The sequence below is a fragment of the Rousettus aegyptiacus genome, unplaced genomic scaffold (assembly GCF_014176215.1).
Source record: "Rousettus aegyptiacus isolate mRouAeg1 unplaced genomic scaffold, mRouAeg1.p scaffold_m13_p_9, whole genome shotgun sequence".
In the NCBI taxonomy this organism is placed as follows: Eukaryota; Metazoa; Chordata; class Mammalia; order Chiroptera; family Pteropodidae; genus Rousettus; species Rousettus aegyptiacus.
In genome coordinates this window covers 100388740-100414470 of record NW_023416312.1, presented here as the reverse complement: position 1 = coordinate 100414470, position 25731 = coordinate 100388740, and the positions used below count along the sequence as shown (strand labels likewise).

At 51.7% G+C, this 25731-nt stretch overlaps 1 protein-coding gene and 1 pseudogene across 2 annotated transcripts; one reads left to right on the top strand and one right to left on the bottom strand.

Moving 5' to 3' along the window:
* The first annotated feature begins 89 nt into the window (after positions 1-89).
* BCAP31 (B cell receptor associated protein 31) lies at positions 90-25358 on the top strand. Of its 2 annotated transcripts, none has more exons than XM_016134126.2 (8): positions 90-167; positions 1188-1320; positions 2743-2843; positions 8160-8307; positions 21894-22029; positions 22910-23027; positions 23815-23915; positions 24959-25358. In XM_016134126.2, exons 2-8 carry the CDS (start codon positions 1229-1231, stop codon positions 24995-24997), a joined length of 735 nt encoding a protein of 244 aa, XP_015989612.1. In that variant the 5' UTR covers positions 90-167; positions 1188-1228; the 3' UTR covers positions 24998-25358. The 2 variants fall into 2 exon arrangements, with proteins under 2 accessions (XP_015989612.1, XP_015989611.1); XM_016134125.2 differs by having other exon boundaries at positions 99-185.
* LOC118608338 lies at positions 6903-7021 on the bottom strand (annotated as a pseudogene).
* Positions 25359-25731: the final 373 nt, after the last annotated feature.

The window sequence follows — 25731 nt, the reverse complement described above, 5'->3', positions numbered from 1 at the left end:
GACGTCGGGGGGCGGGGTTGAAAGCGGCAGTGGGCGGAGCCTTCGGGGCTTCGCTTCGGTTGGGGGAGAGGCCGGCACTGCACGCGCTTCCGGTTTCCGGCTGCGGGGGAAGGGGCGGGGCCAGGGCCGGAGTGCGAGAGTTTGGCGGCAGGAGCGGGGCGTGTGAGGTGACGGTGGGCGGCTCGGTGAGCGGTGTCGGGCGCCTGGTTGAGCTCCGCGGCCGCCGAGGTCCCTCAGGTCCTCGACGACGGGGAGCGGCGGGCAGCGCGGAGAGGCCGGGGGGCGCGGGGCCGAGGGCCGAGTTGGGAGAGCGGGGGCAGGGCCGGCCTGAGGAAAGCCGGGGCGGCGGCGGGTGGAGCTGCGCTCCAGGGGCGTCGGGGCCGGCCGCGGGGGTTAGCGGAGAGGCCCCTCCGGAGGCGCCGCCGGTGTGGGGCCGGGGCCTCCCGAGCCGGGCGAGAACCGTGGCCCGCCAGGGCCGCCGGGAGGGGCTCTTCTGGTTTCTGAGGTGACAGCTTTTTCTAGAACTTTCTGTGGACGGGGCCACGAGATGTTTAGTCGAGACCCGCATTCGCTCGTGGGCCCGACTCCCGCCCTGTAGGAGTCGCTCTTCGGGGTTTTCTGAGGAAACTCGCGTCCTCCGGCCCCATCGGAGGCGGACGCGGTGGCCGGGAGGCCTCTTCGGCTCCGCTCTAGCCTCGCAGCGAACTGCCGCTTTTCTCTCGGCCCGGTCGGAAGGGCTGGGACGGAACGGCCCCCTGGTCGGTTTTCCCGGGGCGGGGGTCGGGGGGGGGGTGCGCCCCGGCTTTTGGAGAAAGTGCGTCCCCGAAATACCGCCGCCCCGGGGCTGGCGGCGAGCGGAGCGGCCCCGACGGATGTCGAGAGTGTCCTCCCACGTACATAATCTTGATTAAAAACGCGTTCCTACTGAAATAGGCACGAGGGCCCCTCGCGGACCCCGCGGGGAAACGAATTATCCAGAAAGGGGGCTCCGGGCGCGCCGGCGCACTTACCGGAGGGCGGCAGAGCGCCGCCGCCCCGCCGGGGAGGGGGGCTGGTCAGGTCCCCGTACTCAGTCGAGCCCCCCGAGTTCTCTTTCATCCAGTTCTTTAAAGACGAGTAGGGTGCTGGGGTGCGCAAGGCGTGGCCGTCCAGCTCTCATGACTCCTTTTCCTTCTGCGCCCCGTCAGGAAACAAGCTCCCGTCTCCCCGTTGGAAACCTAGCGACAGGATGAGTCTGCAGTGGGCTGCAGTTGCCACCTTCCTCTATGCAGAGGTCTTTCTCGTGCTGCTGCTCTGCATTCCCTTCATTTCACCCAAAAGGTATGGCGTGTGGAGGAGCAGGCAAGCAAGTAAGGGGGTGACTATTGCGGAGCCTTGTCGCTTATGAGTGTAAATTTGGTGGACCCTGGATTTGGAGCCAGACAGGAACAGGTAGAACCTGTCTGGGGTTGTGTTCGACTGTTCCCAACCCTCCGCACCAGTCTGCTTTGTCACATCTTGCTGAGTTCTTTCCAGTGTTCCCCGCCTTCTGGTCTTCAGAATGCCCCAAAAGGGAGAAGACCTAGCTCTAGTTATGATTCTGGGAAGGATGCCCTCCTGTCTCTCCTTGGGTCCCTGAGGTTTAGGAGATGGCAGTGTGGGATCCAGGAGACTTGCACCACGGGGTCATGTTGTTGCTGATTTGGTGACTTCTGTCCTCATAACTAGTCTCACTGGCATTGCGTAGTAACCTCATGAGCATTACTCAGCCTATGAAGGATGAAGCCATATCCCTTTTTAGTGAACAGAGGACCTGTTAAAAGTTAATTGGAAGTTAATTTTTAATTATATGTGGTTCATAAACATATTCTGACTTAAATTAGAACATTACAAATAAGGTTGAGTCTCCACAGATATTTTAAAAATCCTTTTAATGAAAAATACGGGCACCTGATGTGATACGATAGGAAGTGTACAGCACTGCCTAAGGAATATTTTTGCCAGAAGTCAGGTCTGAATCTTTACACCTGATACAGTTTTCAGGGACTGGCAGAGACAGAAGCCCCTTTGGAGCTGCAATCTGTGAAGCTTTGTAGGACAAACAACCTAGTTTCTGCAAAAAAGTAAATTGGGAAAGAAAACAAAAGAGGGTGAGGGAAGGGGGAGCTTATAAAATAAGAGGTTTAAGATATTTCTCAACTAATGCAGAAGCAGAATCTCATTGGTCTGGATTCAAACAAACCAGCTATTAAAAAGTGTGACAGCTAGACTTTGGGATTCTGGCTCTGATAATGGGGGATTCTTACCGCATTGTGATCTCATTAACCATCTTTGAAGGCTCGCCACTTTATGGCTACATTCTGAAGTATTTGTGGAGGAAATGAAGGGAGGTTGGACCTGCTTTAGGCGGTGGGGTTCTGGATGATCCAAGACTGGTCATGTGGAAAAACAACTTAAAGAATTAATGTGTATATGGCAAGCATTTTGAATACTCTGCAGGGGAATGTAGTTGAAAGTAAATTTTTCATTTTCTTCCCCAGAGACTACCAATATTTAAGGCTGGTTTTCTAGAAATTTCTACACAGGGACGAGCATCTTTTTGAAACACTCTTGAATGGATGTCATAAATTTGAAAATTGCAGCTGAGGCTGTGTAGGATATTCGGCCAATGGAGGAACCTAAAACTGGGTTTCTGTTCTCAAGGCCCAGATCCCAAGCATGTGTTCTTTCTTTTCAGCCCATTCTTTTATTTTTTTTTTATAGATGGCAGAAGATTTTCAAGTCCCGCCTGGTGGAGTTCGTAGTGACCCATGGCAACACCTTCTTTGTGGTTCTTATTGTCATCCTTGTGCTGCTGGTCATTGGTGAGTGAGCTGTGGCCAATAGCAGCTACATGACCGAGACACTTTGCTATGGCATCTGCTGCAAAGCCCTGTGCCATATTCCATATGTAGCGTACAGCTTTGGCTTCTCAGAGATAGACCACTTAGTGGCCCTGTCTTTCTCTTGGGGGAAGAAGCTCCCTTCATTCATGAAGAGGGTATTGCTGGTAGGGCCTTCATTTTGACCAGCAGTCTTTGTGGACTCTGTGATAATGACCTCACGTTTCAGGTGGCTCCTTGGGTTGTTCCAGAATTGAAGTCAAGAGGGGCTGTATCTGGGCCATGCTGACCTGGGTCTAAATAGTACCGTTCTCCAGCCACTTAGCAGCATTAGTTTCTCCCTTGTTGCCTGGAATAGATCACGAATAGGGGACTGAATGACCAAGTAGATAGGGAGCCTAGCTGGGAGGGAAGCTGCTGTGTCCTGTAGTATAGTGGGGGCCAAGAGGTCTGGCAGCATATCGAGGGAGCAGATCCCAGACCTCTCTGGATCTGAGTCAAACCTCAGGTATTTCTTGATTCTTCCAGCTCCGAAGTTCTATAAACCCCACATTGAGGTGCATACTAGACGGGGCTTGAAATATAAACTGGTCCAAGAGTATGCTCAGGGATGGGGCCTATGGCTTGGTGGTGCTAAGATGGGAGGTGAACATTTTTTGACGTGGTGGTGTGATTGTTCAGAGACCAAAGGAATTAGTGCAGCTGTCATCTGGCTATTAAATGTGTGTTTTGTTGTGGTTAGTGATCAGTACGTCCTCCTACTTGGACTCCAAAGTGTTGGCTCTACCCTGCTACAGGCAGCAGACCTGTCTACAAAGAGTGATGCTTGCTTAAGCTCAAAGCACTCCTCTCCCTAGCCCCCAACAGAAATTTGGAGGAGAGTAGGAGAATAGGGGGCTGGAGTTTAGGGAAACTTGCATGCTCCACCCACTAGCTTCAGCATCAGGTATTTCCTCTTTCTAATGTCTTGAGGCCTGATGGGATATGTTCAGGCAGGACTACCTTTGAACAGGCCACGTGCGGCCTACCCGTTCCCAGCCATGTAGGATCAGTGCCAGCTGTTTGCATACCTTGCTGTTGAAATACTTGGCAAGGCCCCAAGAGGTAGATCTTTGGTATCTCTTTGTAATCAGGGTCTTCTCCCTGAGCAGCCTCTGAGCACACAGGGACTAGGGAATATGCACATCATCCTCAGAGCATAAAAGCCAGGGTTTTCATTTGCTTTTGCTCTTGGATGTGAGGTGGGGATGAGAATTGGGGCAGGGAGGGACTGTGCTGAGGGTATTCCCTTTTGGCCTTGCCCCTCTGCAAACCAGACTCCACGAACTCTCCATTTTCTAGTATAGCTGAGTGGACCAGGGAGGTCCTTTGCAGTAGGATCCCCAACCCACAGGCTGCGTGCCAGTACTGGTCCATGGACTGTTAGGAACTAGGCCACACAGCAGGAGGTGAGCGGCAAGTGAGTGAGCCAAGTTTTATCTGTATCTACAGCAGCTCCCCAGTGCTAACATCACTACCTCAGCTCCACCTCAAATCATTAGGCATTAGATTCTCATAGGGGCGCCGGTCCCTGGTGCCAGAAAGGTTAGGGACCACTGCTTTGCTTACCCACGTTAGCAAAGGTGCCATTCTTCTTTTTGGCATTGGGGAATTGCTTGAAAGTTCTAGAGGGATATCTGACTGATGACAGGCTGCTTTCATAAGTATAATCTAGAGAAATCTGCACTGGTTTCTACAAATATGTGTTGGTCTATGGCCGTGCTATCCTGAACAAGTCCGATCCCGTCTGATCTCAGAAGCTAAGTGGGATCAGGCCTGGTTCTTGGATGGTCTCCCATCCAAGTACTAACCAGGCCTGATCCCACTGTAGGTGTAAAAAATAAAAAAAATAAGGGATTATAAACTGACAAGGTCCTTAAAATCTTTGAGGTCAACCAAGGGTTGCCTTGTCTAAAAACAAAACAAACAAAAAAACAAACAAACATAATAAGTGTTAGCTGGTAGCAAATACTAGTGAAATATGATGGGCATACCAGTTAGAACCGTAGCCCTTGCTGGCCCCTGTTCTTCACTGGGAGGGGCCTAGGGCAGATCTGACTGGGGAGTGATGAGGGTCCAGGGTCAACTGCCCTGGGCCAGAGGCCTGAGGCTGGAAGGCCAGCACTCTGTTGTGTGATTCGCGTTAGTATGGCCTAACACCCCCATCCCTAATCCGCTGTTTGCTGTTGGCCAAGGTGATCCTTAAGATGGTGGGGTTCCTGGATGCAGATGACAGTGTAGAAAACACATTTTTTCCGTCATAAAAATGTTTTTAAAAATTCAGAAATTTAACCTAGAAAGTTAAAGTCCCCCATAATCCCATGTCTCACAGTTAACCATCATTAATGCTTCATCATACATTTCCAGAGGCATTTTTTATGCTGACATCTTTGTTAATATATTACACACTGTTTTGGATTGTGCATTTTTCTACTTACCGTATCTTAGGTTTTAGGTTTTTTTTTTTTATAAGTCTCATTCTTTTTAAAGGTTGTGTAGTGTAGTCATCCCTTGTTATCTTTGGGGGATTGGTTCTAGGACCCTCATGAATACCAAAATCTATGGATGCTCGTCTCATATAGAATAGTATAGTATTTGCATGCAAAGTATACATATTTTCTCTTATACTCTGTCATCTCAAGAATACTTACAACACCTAATATATGTAATGTTATATAAGTAGTTGTTATACTGTATTATTTAGGGAATAATGATAAGAAAAAAAGTCAGTACCTGTTCAGTATAGACAGCCATCATAGGCCTAACTACATAATAGATGTCAGCAATAACGTAACATATTTTCCCAAGCATTTTCGATCCACTTCTGGTTGAATCCATGGATGTGGAACCCACAGATACAAAAGGCTGACTGTACAGGCACACCTCAGAGAGAGTGTGGATTTGGTTCCAGACCGCTGCGATAAAGTGGATATCGCAGTAAAGCAAGTCACACGACTTTTTCGATTTTCCAGTGCATATAAAAGTTGTGTTTATACTATGCTATAGTTTGTTGCATGCAGTAGCATTATATCTTTAAAAATATTAGGCACCTTAAAAGTACTTTATTGCTAAAAAATGCTAACTATCACCTGAGTCTTTAGTGAATTATAATGTTTTTGCTGGTGGAGGATCTTGCCTTGGTGTTGATGAAAACTCAGGATCCATGAAGTGCAATAACAGGTATGGCTGTATTCTATCAAATGATTATAAGGTAATTCCTTCTTCATAGGCATCCTAATATTGTACACTTATGCAAATGCTTCGTAAGGATAAATTCATAGAGGTGGAGCTGATGAATATAAGGTCATGAACATTTTTAAATTCTTTGTCTTAGTTTAGGCTGCTGTGACAAAAATACCATAGAACGGTTGGCTTAAGCAACAGGCATTGATTTCTCATAGTTCTGGAGGCTGGATGTCTAGGATCAAGGTGCCAGCAGAATTGGTGTCTGACGAGGGCCGTCTTTCTGGTTAATAGTTGATTGCCTTCTTGCTGTGTCCACACATGGCAGAAGGAGGTGAGGGAGCTCTCTGGGGTCCCTTTTATAAGGGCACTAATCCAATTCATAAGAATATTGCACTCACGACCTAATTTTATAAGAGCACTAATGCCATCATAAGGGTCTTGCGCTCATGACCTAGTCACCTCCCAAAGGCCCCACCTCCTAAGACCATCCCATTGTGGGTTAGAATTTGTCATAGGACTGGGGGGCGGGCAGGAACATGTAGTCCATAGCAGTTCATAGGTGAGTTTCCCAGTTTATACTTCTGCTAATGGTGTTGGAAAGCCCTCGCTTCATGATACAGATTTAATAAAGGCACCAGTATGGGGAGGCAGGTTTTTCCCTCCCAACCCTGGAGAGGCAGCTTTTTTATGTATGCCTGCCTGCCTGCCTTCCTTCCTTCCTTCCTATCATCTTTCTTTCTGTCATCTGTCTGTCTGTCTGTCTGTCTGTCTGTCTATCTATCTATCTATCTATCTATCTATCTATCTATCTGTAAGTGCCTGTAGCACCTGGTATTCCTAGGTGGTCTTCCATCCGAGTACTAACCAGGCCCAACCCCCCTTAGCTTCCTAGATCAGATGGGATTGGGCATGTTCAGGGTGGCATGGCTGTAGACTTTTATTTTTTTGAAGGCAGATTTTTATAATGTAAGATCAACTTAAAAACCAAGCAGTGTCAAACCAGGAATTATGAACCAAACAATGTCTCTACAATGATACCTTGCCCCTCCTTCATGGGGATCTGTTAAGGACTCTCTTTATGTAGGTCCTTATGTACCAACCTAAAGAGATGTCTTGGGGTGGGGAGAAAGCCTTAGGTATGAGATGGTTCCATATCTACTTGACAAACTTAGAGATGTAAAAATATTTGCATACTAGAAAAGCGTATGTTTAACAGTGGCTCTCAGGAGCAAAGGCTGCTTATCTTTCATCAGTTATTTGCATGTCTCCTGTGCACCAGAACTGTGCTAAGCCCTAGGGACATACTGGAAAAGATTTTTGCTCTTGTGGAGTTTGTAGTCTGATTTGGGGGAGATAGACAGTAAACCTATAATTACGGTAATTTCAGATACGGGTGTGTATTACCAAGAAAACAACATAGAGTAATGTGACAGAGTGACTGCTTGAGATAAGATGGCCACATATTCTGTACCCTGCTGGAGGTGATTATGTTATGGGATGCTTTTTCTACATTTCTGAAGTGTTTGAACTTTTGATGAACACGAATTCCTTTCGTAATCCTAATAAAACACTTTAAATAATAAAACCTGTTATACAGCTAAGAAGCGAAAACCCTTAAGTAAGCATCCTCTGGTTCTTGCCCCCTTGGCAGCTCATGTCTCCTTAGCAGGTATTTACCTAAACAGGAGGATTCTTGCTTATCAGTGGGGTGACTGACAGCATCCGACTTAAGATAAACAGAACCAGACATGGTGAGGTGGTGTGGGGACCCATGGAAAGGGGAGCTGCTCCTGGCCTGCAATACCTAAGACTTAGTTAGCATCTTGACACAGGGCAAGCTTGTGGCTGGTGTAGAATGGGGCCTGGGGGGGGACGTGAGAAAAGTTGGAAGGGAAAGAGGGTCTGAGGGCAGAGTTTTCACAGGCACGCCCAGGGTGTGTGTTGAAGGGGCGATAATGGGAGATGGTTTGAGGGAAGCAGGGCCATCTGACTCATGCCGCCTGTCCGAGCTGGACAGCCCGGACTTGTCTGCATGGGCTCTAAACCCTGTGTCTCCTCTCTGCTCCACTATAGATGCTGTGCGTGAGATTCGGAAGTATGACGACGTGACAGAGAAGGTGAATCTCCAGAACAACCCTGGGGCCGTGGAACACTTCCACATGAAGCTTTTCCGTGCCCAGAGGAATCTCTACATTGCCGGCTTTTCTCTGCTGCTGTCCTTGTGAGTGGGGAGGAGCGAGGGGACCCCTGGGCTAGCCTGTGACTTTGACTCCTCAGTCCATGTCCTTGAACTGGAGGTCTGTGTGTGTTAGGGAGCCAGAGTTTCCCCAGAGGCCTCTGATTTTCCTCTTGGTTTCCAGAGGCAGTGTGGAGAGTGGAAGAGGACTGACCAGAAAGTCTTCTGGCTCTGCTGTGACTTGCCACATGCTCTTTAAAGGCAAATGCATTAGCAGCTCGCTCTCTGTACATAACATGAAGTAAACGATGAGGCATTTCTTTCCTCTGGGAGAGGCCCTTTGGAGCCCAGCTTCAAAGGGACCGATTAGATAGGGGCTCTTTGTGTATAAAAACTCTTCCTGCTCTGAGAAAGAGTAGGCAGAAATGGCATGAAGGGGCTGAGGCCAACCTTGTCCCCAGGGTCTTCTCCGATGTTAGACCTGTCATAGGAGCATATTGTGCTTCATGGTAGTTGGAGTATTTGTTTTTTTGTTGTTGTTGTTTTTTGTTTTTGCAAGACTGAATGCCTTGATCAGGGCCAAGGGAATGGCTAGTTGGGCAAGACTAGAATGATAGAAAGTACCTGTTTGAGTTCAGGGCTGCTTTATTGCCCCTCTGCTCAAAGGGGTTCTGACCAGCAGCCTGGTCATTCTCAAGCATGCTGGCTGGCAGGGACAGACATTGAGCTCAGGCCACGGGGTTCTAGGGGTATTGGGAAGATGCTCACCCTGAGGTTACTCAGAAGTAGGGTGAACATGTGGATTCTCAGGCTGGGCTCTCCCACCGCTCGTCACCTGGACGTCCTTCACTAGACATTAGAATGACTACCTGTCAGGGTTTCGGGTTTTCAGGAAAAGTCAGTTGCTCAGGTGAGCATGCCCTCTCTGGGTCAAAGTTGGAAAGACTTGCGGGTGACGCTGGAAGGAGCAGACAGCTCTTTAAGGCGAACCGTCTGATCACAGAGTCAGGAAGTGAGAAAGCTGGGAGGAGCTGGACACAGACTTTAGAATTTTAGGGTTTCAGGAAGCTGCGAAAAAGATGATCTTGTGGGCTGAGACTGAAAGGGAAGCAGGTCTGGAGGACCAGGTCTCAGAAACAGGATTTGAGCCAACCTGCATGAGAGCTGAAAGGTTGGAGGACATGGTGATACCGCGGGTCTGAGGGACCACAGGTGCTTAGGGCTCCCCCGGCCAGCTCAGATCTCATTTGAAAGATAGGGCAGGAGGAAAAGTAAGGACTTGCCCCTGAAGAGTACACAAAGTGTAAGAATAGTATTGGGGACGTGAAAGCCTGCAGTGAGCTCTGGATCATGAAACACGGTAGGACCCTGGAAGAATGTAGTCCCGTTGGTGTTTCTGTGTCAAGGAATGGCAGGCAGAAGGTCAGTGGTCAGGGAAGCACCGGGATGAGAGGATTGAAATCCCCAGAGGACAAGGGTACTCAGGAGTGCCCAGCTCCTCTAAATGACTTAGCTTCCACTTGGACTTGATGACGTTATGTCCAGAGGTTCTTGGTGATTGTTTGCAGATGGGCTTGCTGGTCCTTGAGGAATTGCAGGGTGGGAGAGGTTCTGGAAGACTGCAGACAGGCAAGCATCCCAGTTTCCAAAGGAGGGAGAAATTAGATGAAGCAGTAACTAGAATGAGATGGTCTGACTGATTTCAAGCCATGTTCTAGAAGAAAAAGCTTGTGTCCTTTCAGAGTAAAGAGAGGGGTTGCTGGCATCTACCGTGAGTTCCTAGAGAGCCAGTTCTCTCAGTCTGCCCCTGCCGTCTGTCAGACTAGTGTATGTAGATTTTCAGCAGAATGATCACTAGGCTCTGATTTGATTCTTATGGACCTTGTGCTGAAGTGTGGGCCAGGTGCTGGCATAACAGTGTCATTGGGCAGGGTCCTAACTCCCATGAGTGGCTGCCTCATGGATCAGCTCCATCCAAATACAGGCCTCAGGAGCTTAACTTTCAATCCCCAACCCACTCAGTGTTCTCTGTTGATGGTGGTTTTAATGCGAGCAGATGCAGGGAGAGATGGAAGGCAGGAGGAAGTGAACAGCAGATTAGTTACCACTCAGAATCCATGGCTATCTTGGTTCACTGGTGGGGCCGGCTTGAATGAGATTAGAGTTTTTAACAGGGAGACATTTGTAAACGTGCTTGTAGGTTCATAAAGGGCTACAGAGGTAGGGTCAAACAGGAACTCAGATGACTTAGGGTTGCGGCTCATTGTAGCTCAGTAGGAGTTAGTGGCTGAACTACTGCAAAAGCTGATAAGCCCTTAGTGCCCTTCAGTGAAGGCTGGGGCTGCAAGGAGGGAGTCAGCTGGTGCTACCTGGAGGGTTGCATGTGGGTCCCTGCATTGAGAGACGCTGGCGAAGTGCAGATGGTGAATTCCCAAGCAGTCACAGTGCTGGCAGATAGACTGGGTGGTGCTTATTTGCCGCATACTGTGGCTTCAAAGTCTCTCTCTCCTGACTCTTCCATTCTTGTGATCTCTTCAGAGCATATATTATCTGTATTAGGGGACAGTGAATAGCCAGGTGTACCAGACAAGTGTGTGCTTGGCTCAATATTTTGACCAATAAGTGTTTTGACAAAAGCAGAGTAAAGTACCACCCCCAGTCAGGGTACAGAACAGTTCGCAGTTTCCTTTCTAACCTGAAGGGGTGGCTTCAAAGAAAAGCGCTCCTCATTGACACCCCACGTTATCCCCTAAGGGGTGCCCAGAGGTTGGGAGAACAGAGCAGACTTTGGGCCCACCATTTCTGTCTGCTCTTGCGATCCTGCTCTGTTCTCTGTCATGTTGGCTGCCTCCCCCACTTTGCTGGGGCCTCTCTATTAGACAAGCACATAGACTTTGTTATGTATTCCCTTTTAAACATGTCACATGTGGTAACTTCTTGGATTGGGTTGTTCCAGCAGTAATACTTCTCAGCGAAAAGATGCCTTGCTGTGTCTGCCACACCCTCCTATGTCCCCGTCCAGTAGCCAATCAAAACAGGACCTATAAACTCTCCCCTTGTCTAGGGGTTAGATTCTTTGTGGTGGCTGTGGCCCTTGAGAAGCTTTTTTTTTGCACAGCATTAGCCATAGAAATGTTTCTGTCCGAACTTGATATCCATACAACCCATATGCAAGAAACACTTTAAAAAGCAAAGCTCTCATCTTTGTTATCCTGATTACAAAAGTTACACCTGCTTATTGTAACATAAAGCCCTCCAAACTCAAATAATATAGAAATGTTGGACGAGAGAGTGAGTGCTCTGTAGTCCCATCCCCAGAGACAGGTACAGGTAATATTTGGGATGTTCCTGAAGTTTTGAAAAATAATCTCTTGCATCACGTGTAAGTTGTCTCTTACAAGTGCTGTGGGTTTTTTCCTCTCTGCTTTGACTTGCCTTTTTTACCCAGTGATACAGCTTGGCAGTGTTTCCAAATGACTCATGCAGACCTCTCTTGTTCTTAATGGTTGTGTAGTGTTGTGTCACGTGAGGGGACCATTGCGTGTTTAACCAATTCCCTGCTCACAGATGTGAGCTGGTTTGAAATTTTTACTATTAAACACTTTCCCACATTGGTTTGTTTCTTGTCTGTTGTCCCACACATTACATTTCTTTTTTCTCTTTTTTCCTCTTTAATCACTGGAAATGGATTGATAGCGTCCTAGTTCCCTGGCATTTGTTGCCCTAAGTGTGGCCTGTGGCCCAGCAGCCTTTAGGACCTGGGAGCTTGTCAGAAATGCAGACCCTCAGGCCCATCTCAGCCAACTGACCCCATTAGTGCCCATTAGTGCTTGACTGGCACTGCTCTGGCATGTCTCCCCAAGCGGACTACCCCAGAGGGCACAGGTGGACAGCAGCTCTGGCCTGTTGCAGGGTTTCACTACCTGGTGGGATTCATCTGGGCCTGGATGTGGTCACATGCATTTAAAACCTTGGAGTATGCGCTCCCCTCATGTACCTGGTTGGTTCTCTCAGAAGCCAGGCTGTGCGCACCCAGCAGTTTTTGAAGCCCTTTCTCTGAAGAACGCCTTTCCTCATCTGTCAGCACACACTGTCTGCCCCGCGTGGTGGGTAATCTCTTTCTTTGCATATGTGGCCCTCTGAACCCTTGCACTTGTTCTTTTACAGATGAACCACTCACTTGTTAGCTGCCTGTAAGCCTGTGAAAGAATGGAAAGAGATGACTCTTTCTCTTGGGTGGGTCAAGTTTGGTTGTGTTAGGAGAATTGTTTTGTGGGGCCCCACTCATGGTCTTAGCTCAGCAAACATTTGAGCATGACTCTACCTGAGACAATGCCGGCTTGTTGCCAGAGAAAGAAGATAGAGTAGTTGAGGGAAGAATGGCATGTGACCAACTCTTTACCACACTGTATCCGGTGTCATGGGGTACCGATCAGTAGCACACACCTCCGCACGTTCTGGGTGTCTGTACTTAGGAGGGCTGGCAGCATAGGAAGAAGGACGCGGAATCAACATTCAGAAGACTGGAGTGCCCAGGCCAATACTGCCACTTGAGCAGCTGTGTGTCTTTAGATAAGCATCTCCCTTCTGTCACCCTAAGTATTCTCTGTTAAAAGAAGGGCTTATCTCAAAGACTGGCTTGCTCTGTGGCCTCGCCTGTATGTGTGTGAACTCTTGGTGTGGTTGGTTCCTTTGGTTTCTGGCTCTGCTCGAAACCAGTAAGGGCTTTAATAACCCTTCATAATCCTGTGGGGCTTTGTAAATGGTAAAGGACATCCCAAAAGAGATGGGGCGGCCAGAGCTGCCCAGGTCGTAAGTGGCCAAGCACATGCCTAGTTCCGAGCTCCTGCTCCAGCCCCAGGTGTTCGCGTTGGTGTGAGCTGCTAGCACTAGGTGGTTGGTTTTCTGGCTGTAGGCAGGACAGTGGGCTGCTTCTCTCCCTGAGTAGTTATTGCCTGGCTTTAGTAGGGAGGCGCTTGCACTTCTGTCAGCTAGAACCTCCCTGCCTGTATGTTTTCCATGTTAGTCTTAGTTTTATGAGTCTGGTGGCTTTAATCTCTTAGTCCCTTTTGTACATCTGAAGATGGAGTCATCTGGTAGCACACAGCCATTGGAGGAAGATGAGGCTTTAGAAACGTTCTCTGAAATGTCACTGTAACCACTGGTGACATATACCTTTGCTGTGTATCTTTCTAGATTTTTCTGTGCCCCGTAGTAGATACCACTTGTTAAGCATTCTATGTGCTTGGCACATATTAATCTTTACAATACCGCTGCAAAGGAGAAACTGTGATTCGGATAAGTTCAGAAGGCTTTCCAAGTTCCCAGAGCTAGTCATCGGCAGAGCTGAGAACTCAGACTCAGGGTGATGGGACTGCCGCACCCGGCTACTTTCCCTGCAGAATCTATACACTTCTTAACAGGGCCAAGCTGTAACTGTCGTGGGAACTTGCATTTTCCACTGAATTTCTCATGAACGTTGTTCTGGGACAACCCATCTGTTCCTCCAGCATTCTTATGTGTCTAACCAGTTCCCCACTGGTGAGCACAAAGCCCCCATCTCCGTTTTTTTCTGATATCGGAAACAGTGGGAAACCCCTCTCAGTTGTCATTTTTTGTGTGCTTTTGCTAGGCCAGCTTCTGTGGGCCTCCTGATCCTTTCCCAAATGTCCATGTGCTTCTTATTGTCTTTCTCTTCCTTGTCTGTGTCTGCACATGTCTCACTGGCATCTACTGATTCAGTGCCTGAACCTCTTTAGGTACTGGCTAAGATTCAGGAAGGGGGCTGAGCAGGGTGGATGGGTCAGGAGTGGCGGGAGACAGGCTAGAGGATTTAAATGAGTTTGTACCCGACGTCCGTGTGGTAGAGTGCTGTGTTTTTTCCGGAGATGCTGGGCTATGATCAGAGTTGTGTATTCGGTGACCATGCATGGGATAGGGTGGAGCAGCCTGGAAGCAGGGAGACCCAAGCTGGGAGTTGCTGGAGTGAGAGACACTGGCAGCCTGAACCAGGGCTCAGTAGCCTGGGTCACAAGTGGGAAACAGGTTTGGGAGGTTTGATGGGAGAAAGGGGAGGAGCCAGTAGGATGCCAAGCTGAGGCTGAGGTGGTAGCATTTCTGCTGTGGGCATGTACAGAGTTCCAACTGGCAGAACCCAGAGGACTGCCTGTAAGCACGCATGTACGCACGCACGCACAGGAGGGAAGGGAGCCAAGAGGCCCACCGGAAGGAACGGGAAAACCAGGGTACAGGAGGGGAATCCGGTCAGCAAGATGGCACATTGTCTTAGCGCAGAAGCCCGTTGGTGCTTTTAAATTGTGGCAGGATGCAGGTAACATCAGATTGACTGTGTGAACCATTTGTAAGTGTACAGGTCAGTAGTGTTGAGTCCATGCACACTTTGTACAACCAGCCTCCAGGACTCATCTTGAAAAACTGAATCTGCCCCCGTTCCGCAGCCTAGGGATCTCCCCTCTGGAATGCTTCATCCTGAGTATCTTGGGAACCATTGCCATGGCAGGGCTTCCTGCTGCCAGCCTTGCTCCTCTAGCCAAGTGACCTTTCTGTCAAACCAGTCCCACCACCTCCAGCTTTCAGTGCCTTTGTAGCACCTTTGGCATAAAGGCCCGATGCCCAGATCCTTTGGGATGTGACCACTGTCTGGGTTGGGATCCTGGGTCTATTACTGGCTAGTTATGTGACCTCGGTAAGTCGCTTACTCTCTGAGCCTTTCCCCTTACTTGTAGAGCACAGATGAGGATACCTCTTTTGGGTGCTTAGTGTGAGGATTGAGGGCACTCAGGTCATGGTTGCAGTGTTGTGCCCAGCACATGGGGAATGTTTAATAAGTGGTAGCTGTTATTAGTATCACTCTGAGTAGTTAGAGTGCTTTGTGGGATTTTCCTACTCGTATGGTAGGCTGCGCTGGCCCAAGTAGTGAGTGAGAAGGCCCAGTCTTGGCTTTCAGGGGTCTTATGTTCCAGGCTGGGCATGGGTAGTGGCAGCGTTGAGTGGGTCAGAGGACAAAGGCAAGAGCAGAGGATCAGGGAAGGTTTTCCTCAAGCAGAGGCTGAACAAGAGTTGGAGGCAGGCAAGCTGAGGTGTCCTCAGGGCCCCAGGCATCCAACTGGATGATGCTAGGGAGTTAACCCAGGGTGGGTGCTGGCTTGGTCAATGTAGAAAATGCGAACACATGTAGAGGCAGAATAGAAGAAGAGTTCCCTGTGAGTGTCACCCAGCTTTAGCAAAGAACATTGTCCAGACAGTCTCATTGTATCTACTCCCCCCGCTCCAGTCCCCATTATCCCCATCTCTGTATTATTTTCAAGCAAATCCCAGGTATCATGTTTACAGGCAAAATAATATTCGTTTATCGTTTTTGAAAAGAGAGGGACTTCTTTAAAAAATTATAAGCATGCTAACATCTCACCTACAAAAACTTTATAGTAACTTTTTAATACAAACTCATTCGTGCCTGCTCACATTGCCTTGATTATTTTGCAGGGTTTTGCTTTTTTTTTTTTAATAATCTATTCATTTCAATTGATATCTAGATAAGGTAACTAGAGATTTTTAAAATCCCAGTGCTTGGGCCTCCCAAAGATAGTGGTTTAAGTGGAGGACCACTGCCGTAGAAGACCAGGCCGACAGGCTTTTGGCTTTTAGTTCCACTTGATCCATCTGTCAGCTGCCGTCATTTTTTTAAGAATACAACTATGATAGCACTTCAGATCTAGGCGCTGGTAAGAGCCTTTTTGGTAAGTCCATTGAGTCTGGTCCCCATCAAGCCAGACTTACCCCAGCTACAGCAGTGTGCCAGTGTCCCGTGTGTGTTGGATGAAGCGGGTCTGCAGTAAAGTGGGGGGAGTTCCCTATGAAGAGTCCAAGAAGGACCATCTGGCATGCATCAGAGTGAGCATCCACTTCTTTTAAAATACAGATTATCTGCTCAGCTACTTGATTTGGGCTGAAGAATTCCTCACACTCTTAAAACAAACAGTGAATGACCTCTTTTGGGGCTAGACGCCAAACAAGCAGGGCTTCCTTCTTCCTGATTCCAAGGTCATTAAAAGCCTGCCATTCCAGGAAAGCCCTTTTCTCTCAGAGCCTGAGGACTCCAGCCTTTGCTGCCTAGAGACTGAGGGTGGGTGAGGGGTGTGGAAAGCAGGGCTCTGGATGGGAGGGGACCAAAGGGTTCCTCCAGCCTGGCCCTGTCTGCGAGATGGAAACACTCTCGCTGTAAGGAGTGTGGCTAGTGTAACTGAGGAGCTGAATTTTCCCATTTAATGTTTTGTTCTAATTCATTTGAACGCAAAAGGCCACGTTTGTGGCTGGTGGCCTCCACATTGGATAGTGTAGCTGGAGTCACCTTTTGTCTTTTACTTCTTTCACCATCCCTGGAGGCTCTGAGCAGGAGAGGTCATCTGCTGGAGGCACTGCCTTATTTCCATTGGACTCTAGGACCATGTTGATACATCCAGGGGTGACAGCTCTCTCTCTCCCGCTGCCTTCAGGGTTAACTTCTCCAGTAGCCAGGTGGGCCACTAGCCTGTTTCAGTTGGAGTCAGCTAGTCTCGGAATATCTTTGCTCAGGTGGTCTGACCTTCTTCAGTTGCTCTCTGCTCCCCCCCCCCCCAGTTTACACAAAATCCTTTGGCTGGTTTCAAGAAGGTACATGACAGAAACAGCTTGCTCCTGCCCACTGGCTCTCTTCAGCTCAAGAGGGCAGAGGACAGGCACATACTGGGCAGGACCGGCTGCATGCCCCTGCCTCTTTGCCCTCTAGCTTGCTTTGCTGTCTCAGGGTGGCCACCTGGGCATTCAGCTGAAGTTGTCACAAGGACATTTCCCCTTCCCATTTCTACCACTTCTGTGTGCCCCAGGGCAGATAGGGAGGCCGAGCCCGGGGGTGTGCTAAGAAGTGCTGGGGCAGCCCTGCAGGAAGAGTGTCCCTGAATCTTTTTGAGTGAACTCTACTTTCTCTCTTTGCTGCCTTATTTTCATGACTCCAGGCCCATCAGGATGACAGTTTCCTGGGGCGGCTTCCACTCTGTTACTACTTTCAGCCTGAAGCCTTTCCTGGGGCATCACCTGGCTTTGGTTCCTGGACAGGGCAGCTGCCTTCTGTGTTTTCCTGGACAGTTGGAGAGGGTCATCCAGAATCCACCCGCCGGGTAGACAGCCCTGTCTGGGGCAGGACTTGTAGTCAGCCTGGAGAGTCAACAGGTGGCGCTGTGACACCAGCTTCCCACTTGTACAGGGGGAGTGGGATGAAGGGGAGCTGTGCCTACATGTCCTGCAGGGGTTCCTGAGAGCTGAGTGACTCAACTCAACCTGAGAGTACGGCACCTAGAAGACGCCTAGGAAGTACTTAGTGGGCAGGGTCAGCAACAGGGATGGGGGCCCTCCACAAGCACAAAATAGTTCAGTCGGGACTTAGGAGGACCTTTCCCCTTGCTCCTGCCCCACTTCCTGTTAAGCCTGTAGGAGGGAGACAGGAATGGCGCAAAGCACGTAGGAAGCACACCTCCCTCCCTTGATATGGTTGGCCCTGTTTCTCTAGTGTCCCTTCTCCTCCCTTGTTTATTCAACCTTTTATAAAAGCACGAGAGTCCCACTCTGTCCAAAAACATCTAACCAAGAAAGCCAAGTCGAATTCAGGCATTTGAGGATGACATTTGTCTGCCAAGAATACATCCGGAGTCTCTCAAGGTTCATGTGCTGGCTTCTCCCTCTGTCAATCCTTTACCTTTGGGAAATCTCTATGGCTCGTGAGTTCTGACCGGTTGCCTAGAAGCGGGTGACCAAGAGCAGCTACCTGGGAAGTAGGACAGGAACAACGGGTGCTAACCATCGCGAGAGGAAGAAGCTGTATCTCAGCCTTCACTCCAGGCTGATGTTGCCTGAGCTGCTGAGACTTAGGGAGTCTGAAGCTCAGCGCTTCCCATCGTGGGCCCTACGGGGACTCAACACTGAGGGGACACACAAAGGGCATAGTGAAGCAACTGGGAGGGGCCGGGGGCAGAGGGTCACGGGGAATGTTGGAGTTGGATCTTAGTGGATGAGTTGAGGGCAGGCGTAAGAGCACGGGGCCCAGTGCGTGAGGGATAGTGAGATGTTCTAGAAGGCTGGCTCCTGGGCAGGTCTAGCTGGCCTGCTAGGGAGCGCTGCTCTTGGCTTAGCCTGGCGTGCTCTGGATTTGGGCCTGAGTGCTGGGCTCTGCCTCTGACTGGCGTGAGTGTTTCCCTGAGTGCCTCCTCAGCTGCTGCCGCAGTCACAAGGCTGGCTTGCTCATCTACACGGGTCTGACACGGTGCCTTGCCACTGCTGTTTCCTATCACCCCACTGCTCGACTGGCAAGCTCCGTGTCTGCCTGTGTCCCCCTTGATGTGGCTGGGTTGGGGGAGAGCCAGGGTCCAGACCCGTATCTAGCCCTGGCCTACAGCGCAGTCTTACATGTGGTTGAGTGAGGTCACATCCAAGGCCTTGGGGGACCTCGAGGTCAAAGGTGCAGTCCCTCACCTGGAGGTGTTGGTAGCTGGGCAGCCAGACAAAGAGCAAGTGAAAGAGGGATGATGAGGAAGAGAAAGATGCAGCCAGATGAGAGACAGGTGAGGGTCAGGAGAGCCTTTTTGGGGAGCAGATGCTGATTGAGCTGGGTCTTGAGTCATGAGCAGGAGTTCACAAACAGAAGGGAGGAGCCATTGTAGGCTGCAGGGCTGAGTGCAGTGGCACAGAGACAAGGCATGTTCCAAGAAGGGCCAGTGGTGTGGTGTTACTGGAGCTGAGGGCCACGTGCCAGCCAAAGGCCAAGGGCAGGTGTTGGAGGGGTTGAAGCAGAGGGTGACATGATAAGATTGTCTCGAAGAAAGATTGCCTGGCTTTCCTCGGGGCATGGATTGTAAAGCTGCAGGATTGCAGGTTGTGGGTCGGGAGGAGGCCATGTAGCAGCTGTTAAAACCACCCAGGAGAGGAGCGGTGAGAGCCCTCCCCGTTGGTGATAGGGATGGCTAGGGATGGTCTGGGGGTGACATAGATAGAACTAGACGACGGCTTCAGAGGAGGAGGGAGAGGCCTAAGGTGGCGCATGGGCCCAGGAGCTGGGGGTATGCAGGGCCGGTCTGGCCCTCCCGGACAGGCTGAGCTGGGCGTGTCTCGGGGACAGCCAGGGGCTGCCTTCTAGTGCGCAGTTGGGTGTAAGGGTCCTGGCCGAGATAAACCCTGTCAGGGAGGGGAGTGGCGGGCGGCCAGGGTTGCTTGAATCAAGGGAAGGGGAGGATTCCACAACAGAGACTTGTCAGCTGCTCTAAATGCTACAGAGCGAGCACCTCTAGGACTCCAGAGCACTGCTTGGGTTGGGCGGTTATGGCATTGGTGGTGGGCCTGTTGGTGGCTTGGCCAGGCTGTGGCCTAGGAGGTTGACATAGGTTAAGGAATGGGGGAAGGAGGAGAGGAGGGACTTGGGTAGGTAGGAGGGACAGGGGTGAAGAGTGAGGTCCCTGGAGGAAAGAATTGCCCAGAATCTTCCTGGGCTGGGTTGGAGGAGCAGGTCTAACACAAAGGGAGAGGACATGGATGGCACAAAAGACACATGGGGGCTGGGGGTGCCTGCCGTCACCAAAGGGGAGGCCCTCACTAATGAGGGCTGCGAGCTAGGGCAGGGAGCCTGCAGGCAAAGGCTTCAGGAGGGCCCGGGACCGCTTTTGTGCTGGGTTCCGTGTGTTTGCCCCAGCTCGTGTTGGCAGCTCTGGTGCTCCATAGCTGGGGACAGGCTGGGAGGGTAGTGAGGCAAGGTGGGCCCATGCTGTGCTGTTGCTGTCATTGCTGCCACCACTACCCTAGGCCCAACCTCCCTGGGTAACTGGGGTGATAGCCGTGGTCACTCACAGCACTGCTGGAGTCCTGCCTGAGTCAGCTGCCTGCCCAGCTTTGTTGGGGGGGTGTGTGGGAAGTGTCACCCTTGGGCTTGCCTCTCTGGGTCTGCTAGGTGGCACACGTGCCTTCCCCCCACTCCACTCCATCTGGGCATCGGCCCGAGCGCTCTGTGCTGGGAGGTTGGGGGGATAGTCAGACTTGCCTTTCTTTCTGGACCCCTCCAGTGACTTCCGCTACCTCTGCGAGTCAGGCGCGTTGCTTCTTTCTGGCTTCTGGGGTGCCTGGGAGCTCCCTCCACCTTCAAGGCTCCAGCCCAGTGGGGGGCAGGCTGGTGGGCAGTCAGTGGCTGAGACAGGGAAACCTGAGCCCTGGGCCACGAGGTTGCGGCCGCTAATTTTAGAGAGCACATGTCACTGGAAACTCTGCCCTCCTGCCAGGAACCAGTGGCCTGGCTCTCTCTGTGTTGCTAGGGGTTCCTGGAACCTATCCCCAAACCAGGAAGCATGGTGGGCATCTCATGGCTCCTGAGTCCTGCTCTCCCCCTAAATTCTTGTTCCTGATGGGTTCTGCCAGGGCCCAGGCTCCTCTGGCATGTCCAAGTCCTGATTTGGAAAGTGATGGGTTCTGGATCTTTGGGCCGGGGCATCTTGTCAGTGAGGGCTTGCCTTGTTTGCTTTCCTGTCCCTTTGGGCCCTCTGACCAGCAGGCGTCCCCATGAAAGGCTGGCTGGTGCGGCCAGAGAGGATGGCCTGGCCTGGGAGTGGGTCTGGACAAAGCAGAGTCTTTCCATCTTCCCCAGGGCCCCTACACATACCGTGCCTTCCTTCGAGCTGTGGCTGTCCTGGGCCCCTGTCCCAGGTGTGGGGAAAGTCATGCTGTCCATCTCCACCCCTTGGTTTTGACCATTTGAGCTACACCTTTCTTGAGGGCGGCTCTCAGGAAATGGAGCAACGCGTGCCCCCAGCTGCTGCCTGTTTGCCTGTCATGGCTGGTCTGGCCCCGATTCTTCGTTTCTGTCCCCCTATCCCCAGCGGACCTCAGTGTGGCAATGTTATCTAACAGATGTGTTCTGGCAGCTGCCTGCAGAATGCGTTTGGGAAGGGGGTGGGAAGAGGAGACTCATTTCCATCTCTCCATGTTGGCCTGGGAGCAGGACCCTGGCAATTTAGAACGTATAGTGGGATTGGACAGACAGGAGGGGGATTCTGGCCATGTTCATTTCTGGCTCTTGACCTTGATCAGTTACTTCAGCCTGCTGAGCCTCAGTTTCCTCTTTGTGAAGTGAGGACAGTGATCACCCCTCCCTCACAAGATGAGTGTGAGGATTTGGCTGGTCTGTTGGAAGCACCCCCAGGCACTAGCTGCTCTTGTTTACCGGGGTGAGCCTGGCCTCGCAGTGAGGAACATGGTGCTGCTGTGGCACGTTGAGGTCCTGACCTGGAAAGTGCCAGGTTCCGGGCCCTCGGGTCGTAGCTCCCCTGGCCTGCATGTCCTGTCACGCTCCTGCTTCCTGTGCCTGCCATTTGGGGGCAGTGTTAATCACTCTGGTGCAGAGGACAGCTTCTGGTCCCTTTCCCCTCATGTTGCCAGATCCAGGTCGGCGCGGCGGCGTCTCGCTTGGTTGCCCCTGCAATCCGAGAGGCAGGTCTAGGCTGGAGGCAGACGTGGGGTGGGAACAATCAAGAGACGTTCGTTCATGCCAGCCGTTTTTCCCTTTCTTTTGCTCACTTCTCGCTTCTTTTTATAAACAATCACAGCCTGCTTAGACGCCTGGTGACTCTCATCTCCCAGCAGGCCACTCTGTTGGCCTCCAATGAAGCCTTTAAAAAGCAGGCAGAGAGCGCTAGTGTGGCGGCCAAGAAGTACATGGAAGAGAATGACCAGCTGAAGAAGGTGAGTTCTGCCTGCCAGACCCCACCATGTGACATTCTTTGTGGGCCACAGTGGCCACTGTGAGCCTATCAGTGACATTGTGGTTGTTGGAAAAGCCAAGGAGTTTAGGGGAGGGGCAAAAGGGCAGTTCTCAGTGGGGGCCTGTAGGGAGGGGTCTGGGGACTGGGAGGGAAAGGCAGTGCCCTTGCTGCTCTCTCACCTCTACCTGCTCCGTTCAGGCCAGACTCTTCCCTTATAAAACTGACTTCCTAGTGAGCCAAGCCCTGTGCTGTGACCTGTGGGCAAGTTAGCATAGAAGAACATTGCTCTCAGTTGGGGACAGGCAGGGCCAGGGTGTGGTCAGTCCTAGAAGGCCTGTGAAAAGGGCTGAGGTGTGAGCCAAGCTGGGAAGGAGGCAGATAGGCTTGGATTCCAAGGCAGGGGCGAGTGCGGGGCTCTTTGGCCAGAGCAAGCTGTCGTTCCTGTGGGGAGTAAGGAGGGGCATTGGTCGCTTGGGAGTGACTGGCAGCAATCCCCAGATGACAGCAAATTGAGACATTGGATGGACTAGTAAACTCCGAGGAGCTGTTAAGAAAGGATGCAGGGCTGGGGGCCAGGGTGGGCAGGCTTTGTGGCCTGTGAGCTGTAGCAGGTGGCCCTCCTTGCCCTGGCCTTTGCCTGGTGGCTGGAAACAGGCAGTGTCCCAGTTCTGTGCTAACATTTCCCAAGGGGCAAGCGCCCAGGGCAGCTTCAGGAATCACAGCTTAGTGGGGAGGACAGTGCTAGAGTGTCTCCCCCTGCTCTGCCTGCCCCTTGCAGCCTCCCTTCCTCCCTCCCTGCTCTCTCCCTCCCTGCCTCTTCCCTCCCTCCCAAGTAACCAGGCCCTTGGCATTCTTCCTAGGAGGCTGCTGCCGGTGGAGTTGAGTTGAGTGACAGGGAGGTGAAGTTGGAGTTAGAGACCAGTAACCTGAAGGCCGATCTGAAGAAGCTGAAGGATGAGCTGGCTCTAAACAAGCAAAGTGAGCATTGTCCTCTGGTGTCCCCTGACCCCCAAAAGTCCAGAGCCTCTGCTGGTGGTTATTACTGCTTTGTTGCTAAAGTGTTAATAACAAACTCACCCTCGGATTCAGGAGCTGGGTGAAAACAAACAAATGGTACCCTGCTGGTCTGGCTCCAACATGGTGGGGCTCAGTGGTTTATCGGTGCATGTGGGGTCCTGCCACGGAGGGCCCGGGGAGCCCCAGAGGCCTATAGACTGACTCCAGAGCATCACAGTGTCAGGAGCATCTTACTCAGTGCCAGGCATGGGGCACAGGCATCGTTGTCACCAGGGGGCTTATGGGTAGGGAAGGAAAGAACTCAGAATAAATGAGAGCTGGTTGAGACGTTCCCAGAAACCCCACTGTGAGTTCCCAGACACTCCCTTCCTGAAGGCCTCTCCCAACACGCCTCTTGTTCTCAGCTTCCAAGTTCAGGTTCTGCTCCATGCCTCTTGCTCTCACCCCAGCATTCTCAGAATGTTTGTCCCTTGTCCTCAGACTCCCTGAACTCACCCCTGCCAGGAGCCCCTCGGGTCTCTTCATTAAAGGGGCTGGGTGGGTCTTTGGTGTTACCCCACTTCTCCCAGCTTTGTTGGCCAGCTCCCCCATTTGGGGGGCTCTCCCAGCAGAGGAGTTTTCTTGAGGGGAGTGATCTAGTGGGGACAGATTGAGAGGCCAGTATGTACCTGGTGTCTCCAGCAAGTGGGGTTTTTTCTGCTTAATCTCTATCTTCTCATTTTCCTTCCTTCACTCGACTCGTCCCCAGAACTAGAGAAAGCTGAAAACGAGGCTCTGGCCATGCGGAAGCAGTCTGAGGGCCTGACCAAGGAGTACGACCGCCTGCTGGAGGAGCACGCGAAGCTGCAGGTCAGCATGCCTTGGCCTGCTCTGTTGGGTAGAGGCCCCTCTCCCCCATCCCATGCGCTGGGGAGGCCGCTGCCCTCCTGCTGCAGGCCCTTCGAGAAGGGGGCTGATCTGTCCTGCTCCTTCCTTCCTCCGTCGCTGCTGGATCTGAGTCTGAAGAACCTGCCCAGCATTGCCAATCTGGACCCAGCAGCCAGAACCCTCTCTTGGGCTGGAGGGGCGTGGCCTGGCAGATGACGGCCACTTACTAAGGTGGCCTCGGCAGTGGGGTTGGCCTCAGGCCTAGCATCAGTGCCCTTGAGAGGAGTTCCTTCCCTTACATGGTCCCCGGTCCAAGTCCACTGAAGGGCCCCCCTCAAGAACTGGACACATGCGGGAGAAGCTCCAGGAGCGGCTGCTGGCCTTCCCTCTGTAGGGGCTGCAGAGCGATGTGGGGCAGAAAGCTTGAGGCATTGCAGGCCACTCCCCACCCATAGCAGGTGCTAGTCACTGCCATCACCCATGTCCCCAGGCCCGGTCTCAGTCCTCAGATTAGCTACACCGGAAGCTCAGGTAGCCTGGGGTCAGACGTGAGGGCCAAGTTACACTCCTCAGTTCTGATAGTGTCTTGCTCAGGACTTGGTGGCCCAATTTTGGGCACCACAGTAGGCGAAGTGGGACGGCCTGGCCCCCAGAGGGGCCTGATGGCCTCAGTGTTGGGCTGGCTCAGCAGTGGGAACTATGAGAGATGCGCAGAGTTGGGAAGAGCCTGACCTGGGCCTCACAAGGGACTCAAAAGCCGAGGCTACCATGGGTGTGAGAGCAGGGGTGGGTAGGGCCCAAGGAGGTGTTGGTGCAGGGTCAGCTGGCGCTAGGGTTGAGGCCTTCGCTGGAGCGAGGCTGTTCCCACCCTCGCAGGCCTTTGGGTGCTGCCAGGATGGGGGTCCCTTGTGTATCTGGGCACCTGTCGAGGTAAGGGTGCCATGCTGGGCCTTGGGTGGAGGGGCTAGAGGGTGAATGTGGGGAGTGTGCCAACCCAGTACTTTGCGATTTCTGTCCCCTTTTAGGTGGCAGTAGATGGTTCCTCGGACAAGAAGGAGGAGTGAGGGCCCCTCCTGCCCGTGGCCTGGCCTGAGCACGAGCTCGCCACTTTCCTGAGAGCCAGGCCTCTCTGGGCACTTGCACTTCCCACCCCTCACACCGCCTACAGTTCATTGTTCTCCCAGCGCTCCCCAGAGGACTGGACTCCCACCTACTCAGGATGCATTTGTCACCGGCCTGGCTATCCAGGAGCGAGGTGGGCCCCTGGAACCCTCATGATGGGTCTTGCTTCTTGCTGGGCGGAGCCCCTTTTTGTTTTGCACGTTGATGTTTGGGCTCCAAGGCCCCTTTCCTCTGGTCCTGCAGGAGGGTGGGTGAAGCAGGCAGAGTTTCTGTTGGGGGCAATAAAGTTTATTATGATGTGTCGGTGGTGTGTGCATGCAACTGATGCTGCGAAGAGCCGTCTTCCTCCCCCTCCTCAGAGTGACAGCCCTGACAGAGACCTCCAGCTTTTGTCCTTCTGAGTACTTTCTTTCAAATTGTTCTACCCCTAAAATCTCCCCATCCCAGACTTGGCCCAGGTTCACACTTGTCCTCTCCGTCCCTCCACCTCCTGCTGCACAGGCCAGGCTCTACTTTATGGCCACTGGGGTGTGTCTGTCCTGTCAGTCTCTGCGGGGTGGCCACTGGGCCCAGGGAAACTTGGGAGACTAGGTAAAGTGGTGGGGCTTCTGGGTGGCAGATGCGCCTGTCTCCTCTGAATCTTGTTTATCATAATTAGGACAGCTAGAATGTGTTA

Coding starts and splice junctions, on each gene's coding strand:
- BCAP31 (XM_016134126.2), top strand. CDS start 1,229: ATGAGTCTGCAGTGGGCTGCAGTTGCCACCTTCCTCTATGCAGAGGTC. Junction 8,308..21,893: donor TTTTCTCTGCTGCTGTCCTT/GTGAGTGGGGAG, acceptor AAACAATCACAG/CCTGCTTAGACGCCTGGTGA. Junction 22,030..22,909: donor AGAATGACCAGCTGAAGAAG/GTGAGTTCTGCC, acceptor CATTCTTCCTAG/GAGGCTGCTGCCGGTGGAGT.